The sequence below is a fragment of the Lycorma delicatula genome, chromosome 3 (genome assembly GCF_047948215.1).
Source record: "Lycorma delicatula isolate Av1 chromosome 3, ASM4794821v1, whole genome shotgun sequence".
Classification (NCBI taxonomy): domain Eukaryota; kingdom Metazoa; phylum Arthropoda; class Insecta; order Hemiptera; family Fulgoridae; genus Lycorma; species Lycorma delicatula.
The window spans coordinates 220,397,504-220,424,796 of record NC_134457.1 but is presented as its reverse complement, the minus strand read 5'-3'; the positions used below and the strand labels follow the sequence as shown (position 1 = coordinate 220,424,796).

Here is a 27,293-nt window from a genome sequence, read left to right as displayed (position 1 = left end):
TTGTGATTAATCTGGCTGACTTTTCTTCAAATATCATTGTATACTCAGATTTGTATATAATCAAGCTTGTTAAATGTTTCATTATATTAGGAGCAGCTGAAATGCTATGCTCACTGGAATGTAATGGTAGAACAAAATGTCGGACAAAGAAATAGGTGCTACCATCTTGTAGCTTCATTCTCCTAGTCAAATTGTTAACCCATGACCTCTCATATCTGTCAGTTAACATTGTTAGTCAAGTACTTCTACTATCCCAGTGTGTCTAAAACATCTTAAAGACTTCCATTTCAGTATTGTGACCCAAAAGAAAAATGGCAGAACATAGAATACCAGTACTATGATTTGTCACAATTAAAAAATTCTCTTGACAGTGTTCTGGGATTTCAAACCATCTACATGACTGAGTACCTTCAGGGCAGGTTAGTTGTAAATTCTATGCGATACATAGAGACATTAATTCATCTTAGGAAATGTGTGTGTTATGTTTGAGAATCAATAGAGCCAATAATCTGGTCAAAAAATATCGGCCCCCACTACACTATTACCAGAAACAGCACGTCATACACCAGTTTTTTCATTATGAAGTCAAAGCTCAAATATCTGGTGAGGATTTTCAGTCATCCAATATCTGGTGTTGTGCAAATTAACATGCTCAGATAAATGACACCATTCCTCGTCTGAAATGAGATACAGCTAGTTATCTGTCCATTAACAATGTTTTTTAAGAAACCAGTTGCAATAATTAAAACATTTCAGTTTGTCTATTCTCTTAGTTATGGCCTTACACAATACAGTTTAAAATTTAAATCATGAAAAATCTTTTAGCAAGATGTATATACTTTATTCCACTTTGTTGTGACAACTATATATTTTTGTAGAGCAGCAGAAATTCTTCTTTGAATATCTGCTACAGCCTCTGCAGTCCAAACAGAAGGTCACCTGTTTCATTTTACATTTGAAATAGACCCCGTTATATTCATTTTCTAAATGAATTGCATGCTACACTTTGCTGGGTTACTGGCATTCAGAAATTTTTCTGTGAATATTTGACATGTATTGACAGCTTTGAAACAGTGTTTTGTATCAGGTGACTCTTAATATGATCACTTGAACATATAAGTGAATTGCTGCACAAGGTGCTCACTTTGAACATTTTTGTAAATATATAATAAATATGTTAACATTTGCTGATGTAAATACAGAATTTAATTTAATTTGTGTTTTCATTTTTAGAATGTAACATATCATGCCTGTAGTAGTTTGATTTTAAGCTGCTCATACAGTAGAGTATTTTATTGATTGGATAAAATGAATTTGTTTAAAACTTATACTCACAAATCAGTATTTATATACAAATAGTTGTTTCTTAACTTGTATTTGTTTTAATTTTTTTTTTCAGTTGTAAGAGTAAAAAATAATACAACAGAATATTCTTATCAATCAATATTAGAAATGATAAATGTAACAACTGATTTGACTGGAGCTTATCATTGTTATGCCGTTAATTCAGAAGACAACAGAAAAAAATCTGTAATTCACTGGCTGGAAGTTCAACGTAAGTTATGTTACATTTATTTTATTAATAATTATGTTTATATAAATATTAATTGCTGTTAATTGTGTTTTAGAATAATTTTTTATAATAAAATTTATTACTGCTATCAAAAATTTATAGACAGAATTCTTTGTCATTATCTGTCCAGAATTTATTTTAATTAGATTTTTGTTGTTTTTAAATTATGTTCCAAATAAGCCATCAGTTCAATGGATTCTGTGCCAGAATGATATTATTTTTTTTTTTATGCAAAAGTTTCTGCATTCAAATCCTGATCACCCTTGGGAATTTTTAATATACCACAAATTTTTCATATCATATTTACATGCACAAGCCTTAAGCTTTTCTGGTGAATTATCATTTTAAAGAAAACAAAATTTTTAATGTTTATTTTTACAATTAATTCTTCTTAATTATCTAAAGCAATACGAAACATATATATTGCATTAAAAATTATAATAATTCATCAGTTGCATTACCATTTTTATCGGTTGGGATAGATTTAAATATAATATATTAAACTATGAAGTTCAACCTCAACAATCGCTTTATCACCTTGGATGCTCGAAATTTTACTGCCTATCTACTCAAAATACTTGCAGATACAATACAATGATGAATTTTTCTCACTAGGGTTAATTTTTTTGCAGTTAAAAATTCAATTGCTGCATGTTGTTTTAGATGCATTGACATAGCAGGTATAAACAATTCCATAACAATGTCAAATGAAAGAAAATGAGAGGGCAAGGATGAAAAAAGTTTTGGAATGTAAGTACAAGATGAAAGAACCTGTCACTCTGTGTGACATTTTATTATTTCATTACATTTTAGCTGTCCCTCTTATATTGTTTAACCGAAGTATATTGTGAAATTTCAACCAAGATTCATCTTTCTGTTAATAAAGGTTTTTTTTATGTTGACATAATAAATCAAAACATATATACATAATAAATATAAATACAGATATCAACTGAGTTAATTTAAATAATGTTAAAAAATTCTGATCAATATAAGATTGGAGTAAGAAAGTGCTCTTGTTGTTTGTTGTATAGGAATAAATAAATTTATAAAAAAGAGAAAGAATATTGTAGGATAATACAGTGAAGTAGTTCTTCTTTTTCTCCACTTAATAGGTAAACTAAGTAACCTGTTTCTCCATCCACCTTTTCAGAGGTCTTCCTCCATCTCTTTTTCCATCTGGTCTATATATCAGAACTTCAGCTGACAGGTATTGTGACTAATAATGTGGTATACCGCATGAATTTATATCCCTTAATGGTCTATAAGAGAACAGGCATCCCTAACTCATTTCTCTTCCTGTCTGTCCTAATGTATCCAGCTGTTGCTTTTAAGATCGTCACCTTCCTGACTGTATTAAATGAATCTCTTCTTCATTGTGATCCAGGTCTCACACTATATAAAAATACAGTTACGGCAAGTGCTTTGTGGAATTTCATCCTTGATTAGTTCTTTAAAGTTTTATGAACATTTCTACATATTGCTCTAAACTTGTTAAGTTTGTTTAAAATAGCTTCGTCTTTGAAAAACTGCACATCACATCTAATGTGATTAAAATGTGAAGCTTGTACCAAAATAATATACAAGCTTCAAAACCTGGGATCAGAATTGAATACTTTTTTATAAAGACCATCATTTTTGATTTCAAAGCTAATATTTTCATCTTATATTTAAACTTTTGCAAGGTAAAAATTGCTCTCAGCAGATCACTTTCGTTTTCCTCAATTACTATTTTATATTTGCGTATAACAAGGAATTTAATTTGTAAATTACAACCTGCACTCCTGTATCCACCTTTTTAGGGTGGAAAAAGAAGAGAAGATGTTACAAAGTGTTGGTGTTATGGTACAACTCAGCTTAATGTTTTTATTAGCAGGTAACTTTACCAGTTACCTGCTGCCAACTGGTAAAGTAGTTATTAAGGAAAGAAGGAAAATTAAACAGTAAATAAATAAGAGAAAAGATAAATACGCATACTTACACCAAGTAATTGAAGATTTGGTGGTACCCAATCAAGTGTTACAATTACACCAGCAGCAACTGATACCGAACAATCTAATTCAGCATTACCACCAATCAATGCAACACTTGCATTAATGGTAGGTTTTTCAACAGTATCTACATGTGCTATTAAAAATAAATAACATTTTTATTAGTTTTAAAACCAATCAATCACAAAAAAGCTAAGTGACAAAATTAAACTGGAAAAAAATAAAATTATAATAATAATTTTTAAATTTTGAGGTTGGGGAAAAGTTTCTTTGTATTCTTGAATAGATGGCTTTATCACATAAATCTGGTAATATTATTCAAATCTGGCAACATGCTTTTGAAAGGTGACATATCACTGAGTATTTTTTAGAAACATTATTATTATATTAATTTATTTATTTAAAAATTATTTCATCTCGAAAATGAGCAAAAATAAATAAAAGATTCAATACATTTTGAAATTGTATAATAAAAAAGGAGAATGTGACTCAAGCGATTAAAAAAATGTGACATCTTTATGAACATGATCAGTATCAATATATGAAGAAGAAAGCTGGTTCAAGGGATTTCAACATGGATATTTTAATCTCAATAATGCACCTTGTTTGGATCGGCAAATGACTGAAAAAGTCGATGAAATCATGAAAAATTGAATAAAATCAGAATATTAACAATTTTGATATCAGTAACAAACTAAACAATAACCACAAAACAGTTCTAACTATTTAAAGAAGTCTGGATAAAAAATACTCAGCGTTTGGATGTCACAAAATTTAACAAAGATAAATTTAATGGATCAAATTTTCATCTGCGAATCATTACTAAAACAGAACAAAATCAAACTATTTTTGAAATGGCTCATTATAATGTATAGAAAAATCACGGTCAAAGAAAGCTAAAACTCCACAAATGGTTGTAAAGTCAGAATTGATGCTAAGAAAAGTGGATGATTGTGATTGTGATGATGATGATGATGATGTGTGTGGGGGGGGGGGGGGCATTTGAAATGCATTGTTCACTATGAACTGCTGCTACATGGTCAAATGATTCTAACCTCACTGTCAATAACTGAAAAGATTATAATAAATAATAAATAAATACTCAGAACAATTGTGATAAAGCAATCAGGATTAATCAATAGAAAAGATGGTGACTTCCACATGGCAACACCAGACTCACCTTTGGTGATCTGTTGAAAATTGCGAGAGTCAAGCTGAGATGTTTTGATGCATCCACTGTATAGTCCTGTCCTAATAAAATCAAACTACTACTTGCTTTGGTCTCTACAGAACTTTCTTAAAGGTATAAAGTTGGCTATAAAAGAGACCTGTGAAAATCACTTACCACAGTTTTTTGTCCAGAATACATACAAGTTTTACAACAATGGAATTATGATTTTACCTCAACAATGACAAAAGTTGGTTGATCAAAACGGTGTATGTTTGGTTTAAAAAATTTCATTTGAAGCATAAAAAAACTTGTTCTACTTTGCATTAAAATACAAAGTATTTTCATTTCCCCTACCCATTTTTAATTATTATAAATATAAAATAAAAATGTTAACTATTTAAAAATTTCTTACAGAATTAACATTGAAAATCTGGGTAGAAAGATTTAATTACTGAATCAAAATAAACGTATATAAATTACTTCTGGATTAAATATCATGTGCCATCAAGTTTGAGATCGATAATCTGTAAATAGGCTGACCTTCATAAAGAATACCCAAAAATACAACTCATTAAATTCTCTTTAGTGATTTAAGATTCAGACTTTTTATTCAAGACATTATTTAGTAAAGCTGACAAAACGAATCTGTTTTTACAATTATAATTTCAAAAGACCTTACTTTGAGGTGATTGTTACAAAATTCATTAGTCGATTGAAATATTGAAGCATTATTTATTACAAATCGATTTGTTTTAAATCAATCTGCCAACTCTCAAATTGCTAAATCCTTTTTTCACTTGTTATACTTTTTATGAGGACATAATAACTTATTGAGATATAGGAAACATACACATACTGTATTTGCTTTGTTATAAATTCATCATTATAAACAAGATAATAAATTAAAATTATAATGAGTAGATTGTTTTATTATTGTAATAAATAATTTTCTTATATAACAAATATGGCAAGATTTCTTTGAAATATAAAACTAAATAATTTATATAGAGATATAATGACAGATAACTGGAAAAAATCTCAGCCAAGTCTACATAGTTTAAATTTATTATTTAGTAATAATAAAGTTGAAATAAAAATCTTTTACATACAACTTTCAACAGACAAAGGCCAACATTAGTGAACTATCACATCTTTATAAAAGCAAAAAAATATAAAAATAAAATAAATATATTTTTTTCTAATTAAATGATATGTTTACTTATTTGTATCCCACAGCAAGAACCGTATCATTAATTCTATGTAAATTTTCTTATTTGACTACATATTTTGTAAAGAAAAATTATATAAAGGAAAGATAATGTAAGAGTGAAAGAAACATAAAGAAAGAATTAAAAAGTAAATCTCAATTATCAGGTTATGATAATTAAATCAAGTTAAATTGAAAACTGAAATAAATTTGAAAACGAAAAGATACTCAAAAATGTAAGTACACATAAGAAAATAAATAAATGAAAATGAAGAAATTATAAACTAATACATTAGATTGTAATGGGAGAATCTGAGATGGAAGTTTCAGTTAGATGTTTTTAGGCTAAATAAATAATTTTGATTCAAGTTGTCTAAAAACTGATATGTGTGTATTTTATTCTAAAAACATTGTTAGAAATATTTGTTTTATATCTTTTTTTATAAATTATTATTTATTAATGTTATTTCTTATTTTCTGTTTTATATATATGAACATTTTACTGTGCACATCATGATATACACTATCATTCCATTATGGACTATAACACAGAGATATTCACAATTATTTTGATTCATGGAATGTAGTTATGCACAACTGGTAATGTCTTACAGCAAGTATTGGAAATGTCCACCATCTTTCTGAAGATAGGAGCGAATCATTCGCACCATATTTCTTGATACCCTTTGTAGAACATCACTGCTAATGAAATTTATCTCGAAAAATATGGTGCACAGAGTTCGGTTCTTCTTTCAGGAAAAAGTGGACATTTCCAACACTTGCCTTAAGACAATACCAGTTACGCATAACTACATTCTATGAATCAAATGAAATGTGAGTACCTCTGTATTATAAACCATAGCAGAATTATAGTGTGTAGTATCATGATGTGCATCATAAAATTATCTGACTGTATATATATATATATATATATATATATATATATAGTTACTGAATATAACTAGTAAAATTAATAATAAAAATCTGTTACATTTATTAATAATAATAAAAAAGGAAATAACAATGCTTAATATGCAATATATGAACAGTTGTAATACGACACTTGCAACCCACACTTGTACTTGTAACTTTGTAACTGTTGAGTCAGCTAGTGGTTTAGAAGTTTTTAGGCCACATTTTTTCACATGAAATGTGAACTTGGTCACGCAGTACATATAAGAGTACACTATTTCTACTTTTAAACAATTGAATGGACATCTTTAACATTTTTATTGTTAAATTTTCATGAAAAATGTTTGTTTTCCAGTTTATTTCTTTATCTCAATATTGTTTAGCAAAGCTCTTTATTCATATTTAAAAATAAAAGCAAAAATAAAGCCAAATAATAGAAGGCATTTAATGTTTTTCACAGCTAGTTTCAAAGCACAGTAAAGCACTAAAAAAAAAAAAAAAAAAAAAAAATAGCAATAAATTTTATTTTCTTAAATAATAATACTTTGTACATAGAATAAATGTAACAACAGAAAGAAAGAAGATTTTATTTTAATAAAATTTAGTTAAGTTTCTAGCAAAAAGCAAGAGCAAAAAAGGTAAACCTAGAACAGAAGAATATAAATGAATTCAAGGTGAAAAACTGAAAGAATATAAACAAAACAACAAAGATAGATAGAAAACAAAAAGTAGTGATAATGAAGCTGTTTTGTTGTGGAATACACAGGAAAAAACATGATAATATGTACAATCTTTTTTTTTTTTCATTTAAAAACCGGAAAAAAAAACAACAAAAATTTAACACACCTAGTTACTTTAATAATTGAAGGGTTTTTTGTAGAAAACAATATAAGTGCAAAATAAATAAGTAGTTAAACAAGTATCAGAAGATTGATATTGAGAGTACGTATGTGTACGTGCATGCTGAATGTGTTTGTGCATGTCAAAATGATGTTAAAATAAATGAAACACAGTGAGATGCCGATTATGTGGATATATCCAACTATCCAACATTAATCACTAATTATCACTAGGCAATTTAAAAAAAATAATATACAGAATGTACATAAAATAACAGTGGGGTTTTAAATGTTTATAGCTTTGGAACAAAGCATTGTAGAGAGATGAACTGTATGTTAAATGAAAGAGAAACCCTCCAAGTTTATGTATGTGAAAACTAGCGCATGCGAGTTCTGATTTCAGTACATACAAGCAGTGGTAGTCACCATGTTTGTGGTGGAGAGGAAGGTTCAATGTATGTTTTGGCTTGCTATGTTTGTGTCAGTTATATGTGTTAAGCGTGAAGGCTGTCATGTGTAAATGAAGACCCTGCATGAAAATAACATTCAGCAATGGGACAATCAACCCAAAGAAATAGGCAGCCTACTGAAGCAAACACATCCAGGATGGCCATCAGTGTCTGATGAAACGATTGAAGCAGTGCAAACAAGTTTGTTGCGTAGCCTGAAGAAATCCGTGTGAAAGTGTTCTAGACAGTTGGGCATTCCTTAAACTACTCACTATGTGTTAAAAATATGGTTACATTTCACTGTATACAAAATTCAGATGTTACAACAATTTTATCTGCAGGACAAAAAAAAATGATTTGATTTCGCTGTAGATATTCTGGATAGGTTAAAGTTATTGGCCCCTTAATTTTTTCTGAAAAAACAATAATGGGGAACATCTTCCTGGATGTGTAAGAAGGGTATGCAGCACCCCAAATGACAGAGAATTTCATTTTCCAGTTAGATGGAGGACCTCCACATTTCATTGCAATCGTGCAGGATTTTCTAAACGAAACATTTCCTCAGTGATGGGTCAAACAAGAAGGGTGGATTGCCTGGCCACCATGGTCTCCAGACCTTACCTGGATTTCTATTTTTGGGGTTATGTAAAACCACAAGTGTATTCCATTCAAGTTCGAAATCTGGACCATTTAAAAGAAAGGATCATTGAAGCTGTTTCTTCTACATGGTGGATGTTCTCTGCCATGTATGGCAAGAAACTGAATATCATCTTGATGCGTGCAGGGCAACTAAGGGAGCACACATCGAAATCTACTCAACAAGTAAGAAATTTTGTTCTCTTTCATTTAATATATAGTTCATCGCTACAATACTTTGTTCTCAACCTATAACCATTTAAAACTCCACTATTATTACTACGGACACACTGTACTATTTAAAAAATCAAAACTACTATTAAAATAATGTTTTACTTTAACAGGAAGTGTATTTTTTTATACGATGAATTAATTCATCACAGAAACTTTGAAGCCTGTACGTGGGAATATGGAAATGGAATTTTGAAGCGTATATAAAATACAATACCTTACCAGTATAAAAAGGATTTTTGATAAAAAACTAAATAAGAAAACCAGAATCAAAAAAAAAATAAGTAAGAAAGTTATTAAAGTGTTTCAAGTAGTGGCAGAAAAAAAAGAAAATTCATCAAAGTAATAACAGAAAAAAGAAAAAAGTAAAAACTGTACCAAAAAAATGAAAAATTATTGGGAAAACAGAAACGTGAAAATCTAGAAAAAAAGCAGCTAATTTTGTTCCTTTTACAGAATAATGGAAAAAAATTGATGCTTATATTTTTTATTCATTCTAAAAAGTTTTTTAACTTTATAATCATTTCACTCATCTCAGAAATTTTTCAAAATAAGTCTTAAAAAACAGAAAATCTTTATATAACTATTATTTACAATAAAACACTTTTGTAATTAATAATATTAATACAAGGATCATTAACAAAATATATACAAGTATAGCAATTATTACAGCTTTCTCATAACTGATTATTTTATATAGATTAGCTGCCATGTTCCCAAAAAGATATTGAGCCAATTAGAGTATTTTCATACCACTTCACAATTAAGAATGTCATTACTTAGTTCTGTAACAGGGCTGACATGCACATAAGGTGTTGTTTTTTTTAATTGAATGAATTTTTCAGTGGCAAAGAGATGAAAATAGATGATGAAACAGATAAAATTGTTTTAATGGACAAGCTGTATATGCATGTCAGCACTGACGCAGACTTTAGTTATATGATTAAGATTTTTAAATTATGCCTCATCATAGATGAGGCATATTACAGTTGCTGTAAACCTGATAGATTTGAATGACACCATTTATACAAGAGAAGGGAGAATAGTTACATTCTAGGGAAAAAGCTTATATTTCTTGTTTATAGAAATACCAAGCAAACTTATAATTTTATAGGAGGTTGGTTTCCAACTGTTTTTTTTTTTACTGGTGTAACTATTGAAAGTACATTTTCATGAAATATATTTTTCAGATTAGAAAACTATTTAGAATAGTTTTTATTACTTCAAATTTACACGTAACTGGTAATAAATGGCATAAATTTTTTTTTTTAAACAAGAAATAGTAAACTAACTATAATAAAAGACTGATAACGTATAATGTGAAATTTAGGTACTATAACACAATGATAAAACTTAAATGTTTATAATTCACAGAAACAACTACCTAGCAAATAAACCAAGAATGCAAAAAATTATCATAAAGTAGAAAGTAAAATATTATGTCAGTGGTAGAAAGATAATAAAAATACATGCAGATAAAATGAAAAGTTACAGTAATTTGAAGAGATTACAGATAAAATATGAAAAAGGAGATTATGCTTCTTGGACAATTAAAAAAATAAGAAAAAACAGGGTGACTATGAAAATATTTAATTGCTTCGTAAAATGTAAGAACAAATCTAATCGCTTTAGATAAATGGAAGAATTAAAATAAACTAGACAGACGAAAAGGAAGAGAAGATATTTGATAGCGAAATATTTAAAAACAAAATACAAAATCTACAGACTTTCCAGGAAAAACCAAGGGAAAAAGAGGAAAACCTAGAACAGAAACAAACTCAAAGTGAAAGAATGAATCGACAAAACATCAAGCTAAAAAACAAAATTCAAAGTGATCTCATTTTGATGTGGACTATAATAGACAGAAACAGAAAAACCAAACAATATCTACAATATTTTTACATTTAAAACTGAATATGTAAACAAAAAGAATCTAGCACATCTAATTATTTTAATAGTTGAGTGTATAAAACAATATACTCAAACAAACCAAAATAATAAAAAAAATTGTTTTCATAAAAGATATTCTATGTTAATCATGCCTATTCAATAGAAAAAATATATATATACCTAAACATGTTTCAGAAGCTTGATAATTAGAGCGCAGCACCATTTGTAATTTTATAGAGAATAGTGTATGTACCAGAGAGTCTTTGTGCTGTTGAAAAGAGAACTTTTAACTTGTTAATAAAGTAATCTGTCTTTATTAATGAGATACAGTAGTGGAAGAAGCAAAATTACAGTGAAAAAAAATCAATTATTTGGTTGCATGGAAAACCACATTCACATATATGTAAAAACATTTAAACAGATTTTCAGCCTTCAAACAGTTAATTGCAAACAACTCATAAAAATAAAATTGGGAATATCGATTACACTGATAACAGAAGGAAAAATTCTAACACTCAGAAAGACATTTAAATTCATTGAAGAAAACTGCATTCCTTTTTATAAGCATATTGACAGTTACACTTGACAGGAAAGCCACTATGGAAGAAGGAAATGCTCAAAACAGTAGCTTAGTTCTGATCTGAATTACTGTAGAATGTACTGTGCGTTTATAATTAAGTTCCCTCAATTAAAAGTATCTTGTAGATATTATCTAAAAATTATATTATCTTATAAATAATATTATCTTAAAAAACTTAAAATGTTGCCTTAATATTCTATACTATATATGCCTGCCTATGTAAACATAATTCAATGTGGTTATAGTCTTTTTTCTAGCCAACTTTGGATCATGTTTAACACTTTTCTTAGTGTTCTACTCTTTCTTTTCTGCCAGTATTTTTTGTCTCTTACTGACCTTTATCCTAAATTCTTTTGTTACTAATTTATATGTTTTTTATTTTGGAGCTTCTTCTTCAATAAAAACCCTCCCTTTTATTTTAATTTTTTGATTAATTTCTGATTTTGTAAGTCCAGAATTTCTATTCCTAGTTTGATAAGTCTTTTTTAATGTAATCACAATAAATACTTTTAGTTTTTATTTCTTTTCATAAAAGAGGAGTATTTTCTTTACAATTCTATTATCACTAATTTTAAAATATGTCCTATGAAAGCCGATCTCTCACGCATTTTTTTTTTATTTCTTTAAATTTTTGGCATAGTATTTTGTGGGGGTGGAATTTATATACGTATATTATGTCATTTTCCTTATTGAACCAAATATTTTCCTGAAAAATTTATTTTCTTTGTTTTGGATTTGTTTTAAAAGGCCCATATTTATCACGGTCAAACGTTCTGCTCATACAACACTTTTCGACGAATTACCATATCGAAATACCTAATTCTGCATTTATAGAGGCATATATTTTTTGTTGTATGTTTTATTTTAGATGATAAGCCAATTTAGTTTTCAGTTCTCTCTTTCATAGATAATTTCATTTACATTTTTTTTTTATCTAACTGGCATTTTTTGTTGATAGATTTAATACGTAAAACTATTTTTGCTATTGTTATTTATTTCATAAAAAAATTTATATACAATATAATAAACAAAAGAGACCGGTTAGGGCATATAGTTAGAGGAAGTGGAATCTTGACAACTGCATCGAAAGAATCAGTAGAAGGATGAAGAAAATAGATTATGTAAAGATCAAAAACTACAATGGGGCAGCTGGTAACAGGAATGGCTGACCCAGCGGTGGCATAAGGGACCTGCCACCAAGCAGAATACTAGAAATGATGAAGCACAACAGAAAAGCAAACAATGTTAACTGCTGGACTGTGATCAATTGTTTTAGAGGCATGTAGTAAGTAAAGTGAAACTAAAGGACCAAAACTATAGTGGGATTATTTTGTAGTAATAATTTTATGTGCTTATTAAATTTACTTTATCATTACTTCATGTGTCTATATAAATAATTTAAATGAATTTTAATCACATAAATTCTAATCTTACAATTTATTTTATAATGACATGATCTATATATACAAAGTATTATTATTATTATATATTGATTAGAATAAAACAAATATTTATTTATTTAATTTAATAATAAAACTAATAACAGTTTTAAAAAGTATTCCAATTTTCATATAATGGGTAGAACATCTATGCCACCCATCAATAAAATTCTTGTCATAATTTAAATTTTACAAATGTAGTGGATTTTTCTGAAATCCTCCAAAACATCCTTACAAATTAATCCTGTCATATATGTTAGGTTTCACAAAGGATAAATATGAATGAAATAAACTAATGTATTAGTTTATATATAGTGATTCCAAGTTGCACAGTAATCTCTTGGGAAACGATTTTATAGCCAAAAATAAGAAAAAAAGTTCAAATAAACATAAGTCAGAAAACGATTTGTTAGCTAGTTTCGGGTTGCAAAACACTTACCCTGCTTTCTGCTCCCTCTCCATTGATCCTTGATGGTAAGAAAAAAGGACTATGAGATTATCACCAAGAAGACCACACCACACATTAAATGAAAAAGTGTGTTGGAAATGACTTGTAGCAGTCTCGTGGGGATTTTCTACTGCCCAAGTGTGTGTTTCAATAATTTACAGTGCCATTTCTTGTAAAGCACGGATTCATCAGTAATTAGAATATTACTTAAAAAATCGGGATTATGTTCACATTTCCTAATTAATCATTGACAGAATTTCATCCATTTATCAAAATCAGGTGGTAATAACTGTTGTACACATGTTGTATGTAATGGGTATAGTGGTTGCTTCTGTAAGGTTCTTGATTGCAAACCAAGTTCTGGTGTTTGAGGTGGGAGATACTTGTACCCCAATCAATATTGCTTCTTCAGCATTAGCATTTCTCACAAAATATTCACGACCAGCACTGAATCGTTGTGGTTTAAGCGTAACTGTTTCTTGAACTCACCTCAGCACAACGTCAAATATTTTACGATTTACTCTTTGATCTAGATAATTTTCCTGTTATTCACGTACAGCGGCCAATCCATTTTTATTTACCTTAGATTAACAATATGTCCATCAATTCTTCAAATGAAAACAAATTTGTGGTATCACCCATTGTGAATAACTGACCAAACAGAAAGGAGGCAATTGACGGTCTCTACATGGCTTGGCATGACAGGTGGCGAGATTCGAACAAAGGAAGGTGGACCTATGGGCTAATACGAGACGTCAGGAACTGGGTGGAGCGAAAGCACGGTAATATAGGCTACGAATTCACTCAGTTCCTGTCTGGACATGGATGTTTTCAAGACTACCTGTACAGGATGGGCAGATGCGATACAAGTCGCTGTTGTTGATTGCGGCGGACTGGATACAGCAGAGCATGTAGTATTTTTTTGTCCTAGATGGCGCAACTTCCGCGTAGTGCTTGCGGGTCAGGGTGTGGAGAGGGCCAACAATATAATCGAGGTAATGCTCAGCGATAGCAACAAGTGGGACTGTGTTTCGGCATTGATCGCATCAATGATACGAGAGAAGGCCAATGAAGAGAGGCAACGGCAGGCTGAGTTGATGCGAATCTATGGAAGCTTAGAGTTCAATGACGGGTGATCAAGGGAGGCCAGCTTCTGGGGGTGGGCGGTGGGGGCTCCTCGGAGTCGTCGCTTGTCAATCGCCCCCTGGGGACGCCTTCTGGTCATACAGATTCGGATAGTGGAGTGCCTGGGTGATCATGCAGGGGCTGTACATACCATATGGCTTAGATCCGGCCCCTGCATGGTAGAAGGGGAGGTTTTTTAGCGGGTGAGAGCCCCGCACTGCCATCAGTGCGGGCCTGACGGCGGCTGGCAGAGCTTTTTCCTCCGCTACGGAAAGAAAAAAAAAAAACTGACCAAACAATAACAGCACAACCACCGCTCTAATGAATATTCAAATGCTAGACACTAAACTTAATTGTTGGTCAGCTATTACTGCCAATCTATGAAAACAAATTTTTTTTAAATATTTTAGAAGGATGTCTTTCAAAATTATTTAAACATTTTTAGCATTTGTATGTAAATTGTTCTGTTTAATTCATATCACCCACTTTTTCAATCCAGTTTGTTTGTTTTGTCTCTAATTAAAATTGAACTTCTCAAATTTTTTTTTAATTTTAACAAACGTTAGTTACATCAATTTTCTCAGAATTAAAAGTTATATAGAAAATTTTCTTGTTTATTGGTAAATTAACAATGTTATTTTATTCCAAACCTAAAAAAGTGTACTTTCCTACAAAAACTTTTCATGTTTTACTCTGTTTTTTCTTAAAACCTAAGTAAGATAGAGGTCTGGAACTAGGTCTGGAAAGCACCAAATTTATCCCAAGGATTTTAGTATGGTTTAATTTCACAGAGAGAGCAGAAAGCAGGGCTAAATATTTCGTAAGCCAAAACTTGCTAACAAACCATTTTCTGACTTGTTTATATGAACCTTTTTCTTATTTTTGGCTACAGAATCATCTCCCTAGAAATTTGGAACCACCTGTGTACATGTATGTATGTATGCAAATATGTAACTTGTAAAAACTGAAGATGTAACATGTAGAAATCCATTTAAATATTAAACATCAAAAAAGCCAACATCCTCTGAAAAAAAATCACTTCCACTTACTATGAAGTAAAACTTGCAGATAAAATATTTCTGGATCTTTATCAATAATAGCTTCACAGGAATAATGTCCTGAATCAGATAACAATGCGTGGTCTTTCATAAAGCCAACATGCGGATCAAACATAATATCATCAACCTAAAGAAAGACAAGCAATAAACGAATATTTACAAGAAAGGTTTATACAAAAGAAATGTATTTATAAATATGGACATCCTTTAAAAAATAGATTTTACATGGTTTATACAAAATTAAATATATATATATATATATATATATTCACAAATAATTTTTTATAAAATTATGTATTTCACCTCAACAATTTTCTCTATAAAGCAGTAAACTTAACATCACATCAAATCACATACAATGTGTAAAAAAAAGTTCCATATAAAAAAGTATTTTTATAATGGATTAAAAATTTAAAGTAAATAAATAATATAATTTTAATGGTACAAAAAAAAACTGGTCCTAATTTGATACGTACTGAATTCTTATATACTATACTGTTAACTTTTCTTTTTTTTTTTAAATCTGCAGTAATAGAGGTAATAAAGCTTTGAGTAAATAATTATACAGATACCCAAGTATAAGCTGGTTTGTATAAAATTACAGAGAGTAAAAATATCTGATGAATCGTATTATACTCTAGTTATTCATATATATAAATATATACATACAAGATATTAATAAAGTATAGAAAGCAATAAATAAATTTTCAACCATTAAGCATTAAAAAATTATATTTAATAATGCTCCTACTTGAAACCATCTATTTTTTTTTTGTATAAGACCACCAAGACTATATCTAAATTATTTTAAATGTAAAGGATAGAGTAGTGGTACATCATTTAAAAGGGCTTTGGAAAACAAAAATTCTGATGGACTAAAACAGTGGTCGTATAATGTTTTTCACAGCTAATTACAAAAGAGATTTATATAATAAATTTTAAATATTTTTTACATGTTAAACAGAAAAATTAAACTTAATAAATGCTCCTATCTCAAAATGATCAATTTTTGGTAAAAAAATTTTGTGGTCTCTACTAGACTCTTGAAACTAGCTGTGAACAAGAGATAAATACTAAAAATTAAAAAAAAAAAAGACTGCCGGAAAAAATATTGCTCTTTTTGTTTTGGTTTGAATCCATCGTGATTTTGTGTTATACTAGCAAACACCCCATTTGAATTTTGAAAATCGGAAGATTCTTTACAAAGATATAATTTCACATTTCTGAATAACTGTGATCTGTTAGATCAATAGTGTAAATTTTTGTTTTTTGAGCAGAAGAAATGATATCTGTGAGACTCTTACCATACGGTTTAAAATTTCATTGTAATTTGTTCGATATTTATATACATATTTATGTAGTTTATGACACTCCCCCACTACAATATAAGATGTAACGTAACGTAAGGATTCCAATACAGGGTTATACATTTACATCAGTTCAGCTGTTTAGCTACTACAGTGGAACAAACAAATAAACTTACATACATACATACATAGAAACAAACATACACCCTAAATACATTACACTCCTTTTTGGGCAGTCATGTAAAAATAATGATAAATGATCACCACTTTGGTTAAGGTCGTCATAAACAAAATTGTTTATTTACATCAACATTTTTGTTTTTTAATTCTCTTTCAAATGATGAGTCACAAACCTATCCTTCCGATGTAAAATTTTTGTGTTACCCCATGGCTTTCTGAGTACTTCGGGTATAACTGTCTTGAAAAAATAGATTGTTTTGAGGTAGTTGCATTTGTTAAATTTCATTTTTCTATGTTTAATGGTTAAAATTATTCAAGGTTTCCCATACTCTATTAATAGCGTAATATATATTCTCTCTCTGCCTGTCTGTCTATCTGTCTCTTTTTGTTTGTCTCTCTGTCTGTTTGTCTGTCTGTCCCTCTGTCTGCATGCCTGAATGTGTGCGTGTGTGTGTATGTGTAAAATTATATTTTCATTTGTGATAAATCTTGGTGTCAATAACAAATCAGATTTTGGTGCTTCCAGGAAATGCTGCAAGATGAGAAATGAATAAAAAGTGGATGAAACTATATTTAATAAATCCAGTACTCATAAATTTAATAAAATATTGGTTACAGTTTTCCAAAATTGGTATTTATAAATGACTGATAACCATAATGGTTATTATTGCATAAAATTAAAAATTGTACAACAAAAATTAAGTGAGTTTGTTTTAAATGTAATTGTTACATTAACAAAATTAGAGACCTTTGAATTAAAAAAAAAAAATATGATAAAAAATTAAAACCAGCAATAAATTAGCCCAATATCTTACTAACCTTTAATTCATAGAGACTTCATTATCTCAATATCTTTATTAAAACTGACTGTCACTAATATCTACAAAGAATTTTTCTTGATTAATGTACAATATTATTATTATTTTAAATGGAATAGGAAGACTGTTGCCACTTGGTACAGTCTTTGCTAAATATTTTAATACTATAACTTTAATTTTAAAAACCCAATAAATAATTTATGATAATATAGTAAATTTAACAAAAGAAAAATATTAACACATAAATGACAATATACTGTAAAAAATAAACTATTAAATTCTTTAGTAACATATTCCATATTTATTTTTGAAATAACACTTTTCAACAGCAAATGTTACATTGGACATTGTTTGCTGGTACAGTATAAAGGTTGTTACTAGATTTCAGTAAAAATTCCAGTTATGTGTTGAATCAACTAACTGTCAGTACCAGTCTAATTTGAATATTATTGTTGTTAGTCGCCATAATCATAATTGGATGTAGGCAACCTGATCATGAGTCAAAGTCACTTCCAATAAACAGCATAAAATTCCAAGAATAACTTACATTCAATACTAAGTTAACTAAGGATTGTAAGGACCCTTTGTTCACCGAGTCAAATACACTACTGTAAATCAACATTCCAAGTCCATTGTAGTGGAGATGATATTTCGCACTACAAGTGACACTTTTATCTCTTCACCATCCACACAGACCGTATGTACAAGTAACATCATCACTAACAGAGAAAGTCACTCAAACTGATATAGTTTGTATCTCAGTTCCTTTAAGATTATAATTCTTCTTTTATTACTAATAAAAAGTATATTATTATTATTTTGTTAGAAAGTTGGAAGTTTAATATCTAGTTTAAATAATGTGCAAAGAATTACAACAAGAAAATTACATGCATGCAAGGCACTTAAAAACTATCCAGCTGATACATGCAATTTAAGCAGTAGCAATTTTTTTTACAAATATATTGTTAGTTATAAAAAAAAAACAGATATGTACAAATGCTAATCTGTATGATTTTAAAATATATATAAAAACTGTGGTATATACATGTAGTTAATATATCACATACAATGTTTCAAGAGAAATCTGAGTATTTTATAATGAATAAAAAAAAAACAGAACTAAACAAAAACATCTTTTGATCATAAATTATCAATATTTGTTTTTAATGAAAGATTTAAATATTCATTTAATAATTTAAGCCCGAAAAATAAAATTATTGATTTTATTTACATAAAGAGATCTAGAAACTACTAAATTTTATTACAGTTACAAAAAGTTTTTTAATTTAAAATATGAGAGGCAGCTAAAATGTAATGTACATTGGAAGTAACAGGAAAACAAAATCCCACACAAAGCAATAGGTGCTGCTATCTTGCAGTTTAATTTCCCAACTACTAAGGCTCTAGTGAAGTTGAAATTTGAACCTATTTCTGACCCTCCACACTCAACCCACTGGGATGGGCTAATTGTGAACTCATTATCGCAAACCAGCTGATTTGAAGTCAAAATTTCTAAGGTTCAAGTGCTAATAAAGGCAGTTATTTTTATACAAATTTGAATATCAGATTGTGGATACCGGTATTCTTTGGTGGCTGGGTTTCAATTAACCACACATCTCAAGAATGGTCGACCTGAGACTGTACAAGACTACACTTCATTTACGTTCATACATATCGCCCTCATTCATCCTCTGAAGTAATACCTTACGATGGTTCTGGAGGCTAAACAGAAAGAGAAAGAGAAAATGCATATTCACCAGATTTGGTGTCCTGCAAACTTCATTTGTTTTAGCAATTACAGAAGCATATTAAGGGTATTCATTTCACCACCGATGATGAACTGAAGGATACAGTGAGATCGTAAGTCAAGGAAAGATTACCACCATTCTTCACTGACAAAATGAGAACACTGGTTCACTTTTGGGAGAAATAGGTAGCTGTTAATGATGATTATAAAGAAAAATAAATGTAAGTTTTTATAGCAAATAAAAGGAACTTTTATGCCACATTTGTTTCATTTGACTACCTTTTTTTCAATTGCGAGTTATGAAATAGTGTGCATTACATTTCAGTAAGTCCTCATATTTGTTTGATTATTTAACAACCTTCAGGTACCTATTGGTGAAAAATTATGTTGGATTAAATAAAAAATGTAATTAGATTTGAGAATACATATTTTATAAATAAACATTTTATTTTAATAAAATGTATTCACCGATTACCTTTAAAAATTTATCTAATACTTATGAAAGGTTTTTAAATAAATCTACAAAAGGGCTGGCTTTAATTTCTGAAGGCCATACTTTGGCTGATTAAAACTTGCAAAAGTGATAACTATCTAATTTAAACCTTCTGAAATTTAATAAAATATCTTTTAATTATAACAAAAATTTATTAGTTAATTTATACAGCTGATTATGTTAACAAAACCAACACAGAATGTTTCACATCACTATGAGTTGTAAATACAGTCTCATACATATAAGCAAGCACATGCAATAATTTTAATAAAAAATAAATTATGTTAACATAAGAACAGAAAAAAGATGATAAAAGAAAAATGAAAACAGAATGATAAAGTTAATGTTTTATATATATATATATATATATATATAATCGTCCCTATTAAAAATACATTTAAAAATTAAGCTCTATGGTTTATTCGTTTGGGATATTTTTCGTTTAGTTTTACAAGTAGAATCCGAACAAATATTGCCAGCCCAGTACTTTAGAAACACTCTGTATGCACATACGTAAACGTCCCTATTAAAAATACATTAAAAAATTAAGCTCTATGGTTTATTCGTTTGGTTTTACAAGTAGAATTCAAAAAAGTATAGCCAGCCCAGTATTTTAGAAACACTCTGTATACACATATGTATCGTCCCTATTAACAATATATATAAAAATTAAAATTATTTGAAAGTTGATTTTTTGTTTAATCGTATTAAAGAGCTCTTTAAATTTTAAATAACCGCATTTAAACGTTTTCTATATAAGACAGGTGAGGACATTTAATTTTTAAATACCTGCTATTTCTACAAGAGAAATCCATTTAAAAATTAAATTTCTCTCAAAGTTGATTTAATATTTAAATACCTCGCAACGATGTTTCCTTCTTTATTTAAATAGCTTTTTTCTTTTTTAATATTATCTAGTTGAATGAAATTCAACTATCTTTTTCTTTTAAAAAGATATTTTAATATTCCCCTGTGTATTTTGTAATTTTTACAATTGTTTTTATTATTATTTTATTTATTTATTTATTTTTTATATATCCATATACCGTATATACATATATATATATATATATATATAATTTGGGAAAAATTTAGTACTTTTTAAAGGAACTGAATTTTTGGAAGAAAATCGCAAATATCTCGAAAACGCTCGGTCCTAGCGGTCTGACCGTTTCCGGCAGTTCCCGTCAGACGATAATATTTTCAAGCGCCCCCGGGGCGCCGTTCGGAAATCGGGGAGGGGTTGCGACGGGGTGCCGCCGTAATATCTCGGCAACCGCCGGTCCGATTTTTACGATTCTAACGGCGTAAGTATCGGCAGGTCGAGCCCTAACCGTTTAACTTATCGGGTACGCTCTTGATCGACCGGATATTGGTTATCCGGAAATTAATTCGTTTAGCCCTATATTTTGATCGCACACACCCGACGTAAAACGTACAGATCAGATCTTTCGCTAAATACGCTCAAACCTGTGCGCTAGCGAAGCTGTAAAGTATAAACTTATCGAGACTGAAAAGTAGAAAATAAAAAATATTTTAAAACACTACTCGTAAATAAACGCAGTAAAATATAAAAAATAATTTTAGGACGGTATCTCAGAACGGATTTGACGGTGACATGTAAGATGAAGCTGTGAAAGTCACAGCTTCAGATTCAATATTTGATGTTTTTGACAATTTATTCTTAAACGTGACGAGCGGCTTAAAGAGTGGGGTTCAAACACGCACGATAACATTTAACAATTGTTAACCGTTTAATTACACCTAATGTTCTACAATAACAAAGATTATCAAAATAAATATATATATATATATATATATATATATATATATATATATATATATATAGAGAGAGAGAGAGAGAGAGAGAGCGGTAGAATTAAATAAATGAATTATGTTTAAAGTATAAAAATTATCTAAAGTAACCGCTAGTACCGCCTAACACGCGCGAATAATACACTGTATGCGCGCGCACTCTAGTTAGAATCATCGAATTAAATAAACAAAAAATATTATATTTAAATAAAATGATAAATATTTCAAATTAAGTTGTGTGCGTAAGCCGTGCATCAGAGAAAATCCGCGTAACGGGAAAATCCTACAACTGTGTCGTCAACTATTTTGCGGTAGGCGTTCAATTGTCATTAAAATAGATGCTGTATTTCAATTTTCTATGCATTACATGGTAGGGTGTCATACAATTTAAGCTAATTACAATCAAGAAAGGAATGTTTTAATAAAAATAGAAAGAACAGGAGAAAAATCAAAGAAGTGAATTTAAAGTTCAGCTTTTTATTTAATGAATTTATTGCGGTGTAAAATTTCTTATACGTATGAATAAATTCAATTATAAAATTAATACAGTCCTTTATTTTAATTTATACCCTCAATTATGCGATTATATACAAAATAAATTGAGGGGGGTGTCGAATCATATTATTAGTTCTAAGATCTGTCTAAATCTATTACGTACGGTATCTTTACGATTTACTACAGTTTGTTATTTTATTATTTTTCAGCGAAAAGTTAAATACCTTTGCTCTGATAAAATAATTTAGAATTGCAGAAAGAGGTTTTATTTAAATCTTTTCAAAAATTACGCATTCTTGACACAATTATATTGAATCGCGTTAAAAATGAAAGAAATCTTCCTAGTTAAGTTACTTCGATGTCAAAAATCATCAATTTTTCATGTATATCTTATTCGGTTAGCTTATAGAATTCAAGTAAACAAACTGCGCGTGTATGAAAACATACAGTTACAACGGCGTACTGTTTGGCTATTCTACGCATGCGCGTAAAGAACGCTGAACGATGCTTTGAGGGAGAGAAAGCACTGCCGCTCCCGCAGTTCTGACCCTTGCGTACCGGTAGAAGGTAGTTTTGTTTTTACTCCGCGCGTGTGTGGAACGTTCCACGTTCGTTCCCTTTTCTAGTTTAGTCGGTAGAAGGAATACGAAAGCGGTTTAGTTGTTTTTCAGTAGCGATCAGAAGATTGTGTAAAGCAAGAACTCTTTGATCGCCACAACCGTCCAAAAATACGCTGGAAGGGCAAAAGAGAAGGTAATTAGTAAAAAATAATTACGTATTTGTTTCTGTGTACATGGAAATTTAAATTAAGCACCGTTGGACTATAGTATTTTTAAGCGGACATTTTATTAAGTTATTATCTAATAATACTAAAAAATATTATCCGTATTGACATTTTATTAATAATTCGGTTAAACCGAATACGATTTTTAAAGCGGAATGTGCTGTGCTTAAAAAACCGATTAAGTGTAGAATTAGATTAATATCCTGCTTCCAGCTATTCTATTCGATTCATTTTTGTCGGTTCTTTTAATTTCCATAAAAATTTGACCACGGCCTTGAAAAGGTCCAGAAAAGGTTTTTCTGGAGCAGCACCCCCAGTAATTTCAAGTACGAGACGCCACCGGAATCGGTGCTTGACTAAACCCTATTTAATCTCTACATAAACAGAGCCCGGTTTAAAGAAAAATAAACAGATTTAAAAATAATAAACATTATAATGATCTGTATAAAGACAGAGATAAATTTAGAAAATTCATTTGAAAATCTACGTTTCTAGTGAAAAAGAAAAAGAAGGTATAAACCTGAATAGATGGACCGAAGAAATGTGACATTTGGGAAAGCAAAAGAAATCAAAATTTTGGAAACGTGATCCTTAGTGAACAGAAGGTAAAGAAAAAATCCACCCCCCACCCGTTCAAAGATTTAATTAAATTTTTTTTTAACTTGAAAATAGTTTTTTGCATTTCTCTAAGTTATGGTACTCTTTCGATTAAAAACTTCAGATTTTCTCCATGAAGCCTCCCTGATGTACTTGTGTCATACAAGAAATATCTAATGTGGACACCACATGACTTCTTTGTACGCCTATTATATTACATATACATATTTTTTTAAAATGAAAATTACATAAAATCTTACTTCATTAATAACTTCCGATTTTTTTCATATATATATATATATATATAGTTTTTTGTTATCATTGAATCATTATTTATATTTAAACTATTATTACAATCTGAGATTAATAATTATTAATAAATCAATATATTTAAATAAATAAAAAAATATGTATATGAAATCAGATTTGAACCGATGTGCCGTCCCTTTGTAAGATCCAAATATTTCATTAATTAAAATTTTATTGAGGTATAACTATGAAACCGATGAAAATAAATACCGCTTATAAAAGATATACCGTTGGCAAGCTCTCGATGAGGATTTATTATTGCAGTTAAGAAACCTCAAAAATCCAAATAAAAATTGGATTTCGGGCTGTTTTGTACATTTTTGGTCCGCAATTAGATGTTACAACTGTTCTAAACCCAAAATTTCAACATCCTACGGCTAATCGTTTTTGAGTTATACGAGACGTACAGAAGTCACGCCGAAACTAGTCAAAATGAAATCGGGGATGATGAAAATGGATATTTCCGTTGAAATCTGAAAACAGACACTTGTCGCGATTACAATACTTCCTTTACTTCGTACAAGGAAGTAAAAATTAGACCGTTTTGTAGCAGAGACATTTTGACATTCTAAATTCTCTATGCCTAATATTTTAAAACATTTTATTTGAGGAATTTTTATAACTTTTACGTAAGACCGATATGTAAACACAACTTTCCATTAAATTGTATTATATAATTATTTATTTAAGGTGTTTCTAAAAAGATATTTGTTTTCCTAGCTAAATAATTTTATATTATAATCTAATGAAATGAAATTAAACTGTGTTAATCCTTCTTTTTATTAATAACTGTTGACGGTAAATTCGGTATTTTATTCATCCCTTACTTAAGAGGTAATTACTAGGGGTAGTTGCCAAATTGGCTATTTTGTAAAATTTAATGTAAAGTTTGAATATGTTTTTATAACAGGGAATTTAATTAAACATAATAATTAAATACTTTACTTACCGATCAAGTTAAATATTTGTATGTTTATATATGTGAAATGTTTAAATACTTAATTAACACCGATACTAATATTATTACTAATAGTATTTTAATTATTTGATATTAATTATCGGTAATAACTGTTACTTCTAGAAACAAATATGTGGCGGCCATTTTATAATTAAGACCCCTTATTTATTAAATAATGCAATTATTGCTCACCATCATGTCTAAAAATCACACATCATTGTACTTTAACACTTAAGAGTGCTGTTCCCGTCATTTGACGGAATGACATAACTACCGAGAAATGCGGATGACGTCATTTAACGCATTTCATATTTACTTATTATTAAGTGCAATATGGGTAATATAATGGATAATATATGGATAATGGATAATATAATAATATAAATGCAATAAGTGTAATATAATGGGGGATTTAGGCCATGGAGAGGTTGCCCGGAGCAAATAATATCCCTAAAACTTATGATGGACTTATATAAAAGACGGAAAAACAACTAATAATCACCTTCGTCGACTTTAAAAGGGCCTATGATTGTATACACCGACCATCCATGCTGAATATTCTGAGAAACCTGGGCCTTCACCCTAAACTCATAAACATGATAAAATTAACTTTAACCGATACCCAGTCCAGAGTGAAATTCAGAGCTGAACTCTCTCAACCCTTCCACATAAAAACTGGATTGAGGCAAGGAGACGGCCTCTCACCACTCCTTTTTAACTGCGCCTTCGAATTTGTCATGAGAAAATGGTATGAAATAAATCCCAAAAATATAAAAATGGGATTTGCAGATGACCTCGCTCTTTTAGCAAATAATATTCAAGAAGCCAAAACACAAATCATGAGCCTTCAAACCCTAGCACAAAAGATAGGGCTTCATATCTCTTTCGAAAAAACTGAACTGATGGCCATAGATCCTCTGGTAATAGAGCGCATTACGGTAAACAATCAGAAAATTAAAATAGTAAAACAATTTAAATATCTAGGGGAAATAATAACTTATAATTTAAATGAAAAAGTGACATGGCAAAACAGGACAAATAAAATGATTAAATCCCAAAAATTAACTCGGTCAACATATAACAAAAAATGCCTTTCTGCTAAAACAAAACTTAAACATTATAAAACTGTAGTACAGCCAGAAGTCAGCTACGGAAGCGAGACCCTTTTCAAAATCACTCAGAAAAACCGAATTGAAAAAATTCTGAAAATAGAGAGGAGAATTGTCAGAACGTGTATCGATAAAAAACACCAAAAAGAAGGCCGATGGTGGATTGTGCCAAATGAGGTGGTGTATCGAGAAATAGAGCCTGTTACTGATACTATGCGGAAAAAAAGAATCTCTTTCTTCGGTCATCTCATAAGGACACCGCAAACAAGACCGTCAAGAAATATCATTGAAAAGCTCTGGTTCCAAAAGCTAGAAGTAGGATGGATCAAATAAATTAGAGAAGATATGAAAGAATTGGGAATTTCCCTGACTGACCTACAGAATAAAACTGGAAAAATTACAAAGCTAAAAGATAAAAGCATTAGATTTAAACAAAAAACAGACAAACGACAAAATACAACGAAGAGGGTGTTTACGGATGAAGAAAAGAAAGCAAGATCTGAACGGATGAAGAAATACTGGGCAGCTCGAAAGAGTAAAATAACACGCTTTTCTCAGAAAAGATCCAACTAAAATTGACTTAAGTGGTCCCATGTTGGCCGTAAAAGCATAATAATAATAATAATAATAAGTGCAATATCCCGTCAAAAGACTCGATTCATTCAACCCAAAAAGGTGTAACATGTACTGTTTTTTAAATAATATATATTACAAACCGGTTATATATAACAGGTTTTGTTAGCTGTTCCCTACTACTTTTTATAATACAAATACACCGGCAGAATTTAATAGTTAAGCACGTTCTGGCCAGTCCTTTCTATTTCAAAGTGCGTTGTTGTAAATGAATAATACTGTACTAGTTCGGTCAGAGAATGAAGTTAATCATTTTAAATAATAAGTCGTGGATTAATCGTGAGATATTAAAAACGAAAAATAGTTGCATTGTTTTTATGCAAAACGCTAACATTTTACCTAAACAAAAATCGGTACAAATATATGGTGTTGGATGTAAGTGACGACCATGAGAGATGGAGGTGTAGTAAAGGTGTGTGTCGGTTAAATGTGCAGTTGCATACTAATTCATGGCAGACTAATATTTGTTGTAACTTAACTTATAAAACAGTTGCGGTCA

The 27,293-nt window shown here is 29.7% G+C and overlaps 1 protein-coding gene across 2 annotated transcripts in view; it reads right to left on the bottom strand.

Moving 5' to 3' along the window:
* Positions 1–27,293, bottom strand: part of LOC142322446 (vascular endothelial growth factor receptor 1-like) — a 40,931-nt gene that overhangs the window by 10,102 nt on the left and 3,536 nt on the right. For both annotated transcript variants that reach the window (XM_075361541.1, XM_075361542.1), the window contains exons 2-3: positions 15,541–15,676; positions 3,555–3,700 (exon numbers count right to left, since the gene is read on the bottom strand). In XM_075361541.1, the coding sequence (XP_075217656.1) occupies positions 3,555–3,700; positions 15,541–15,676 (282 nt within the window). The remainder of the gene's footprint in view (positions 1–3,554; positions 3,701–15,540; positions 15,677–27,293) is intronic.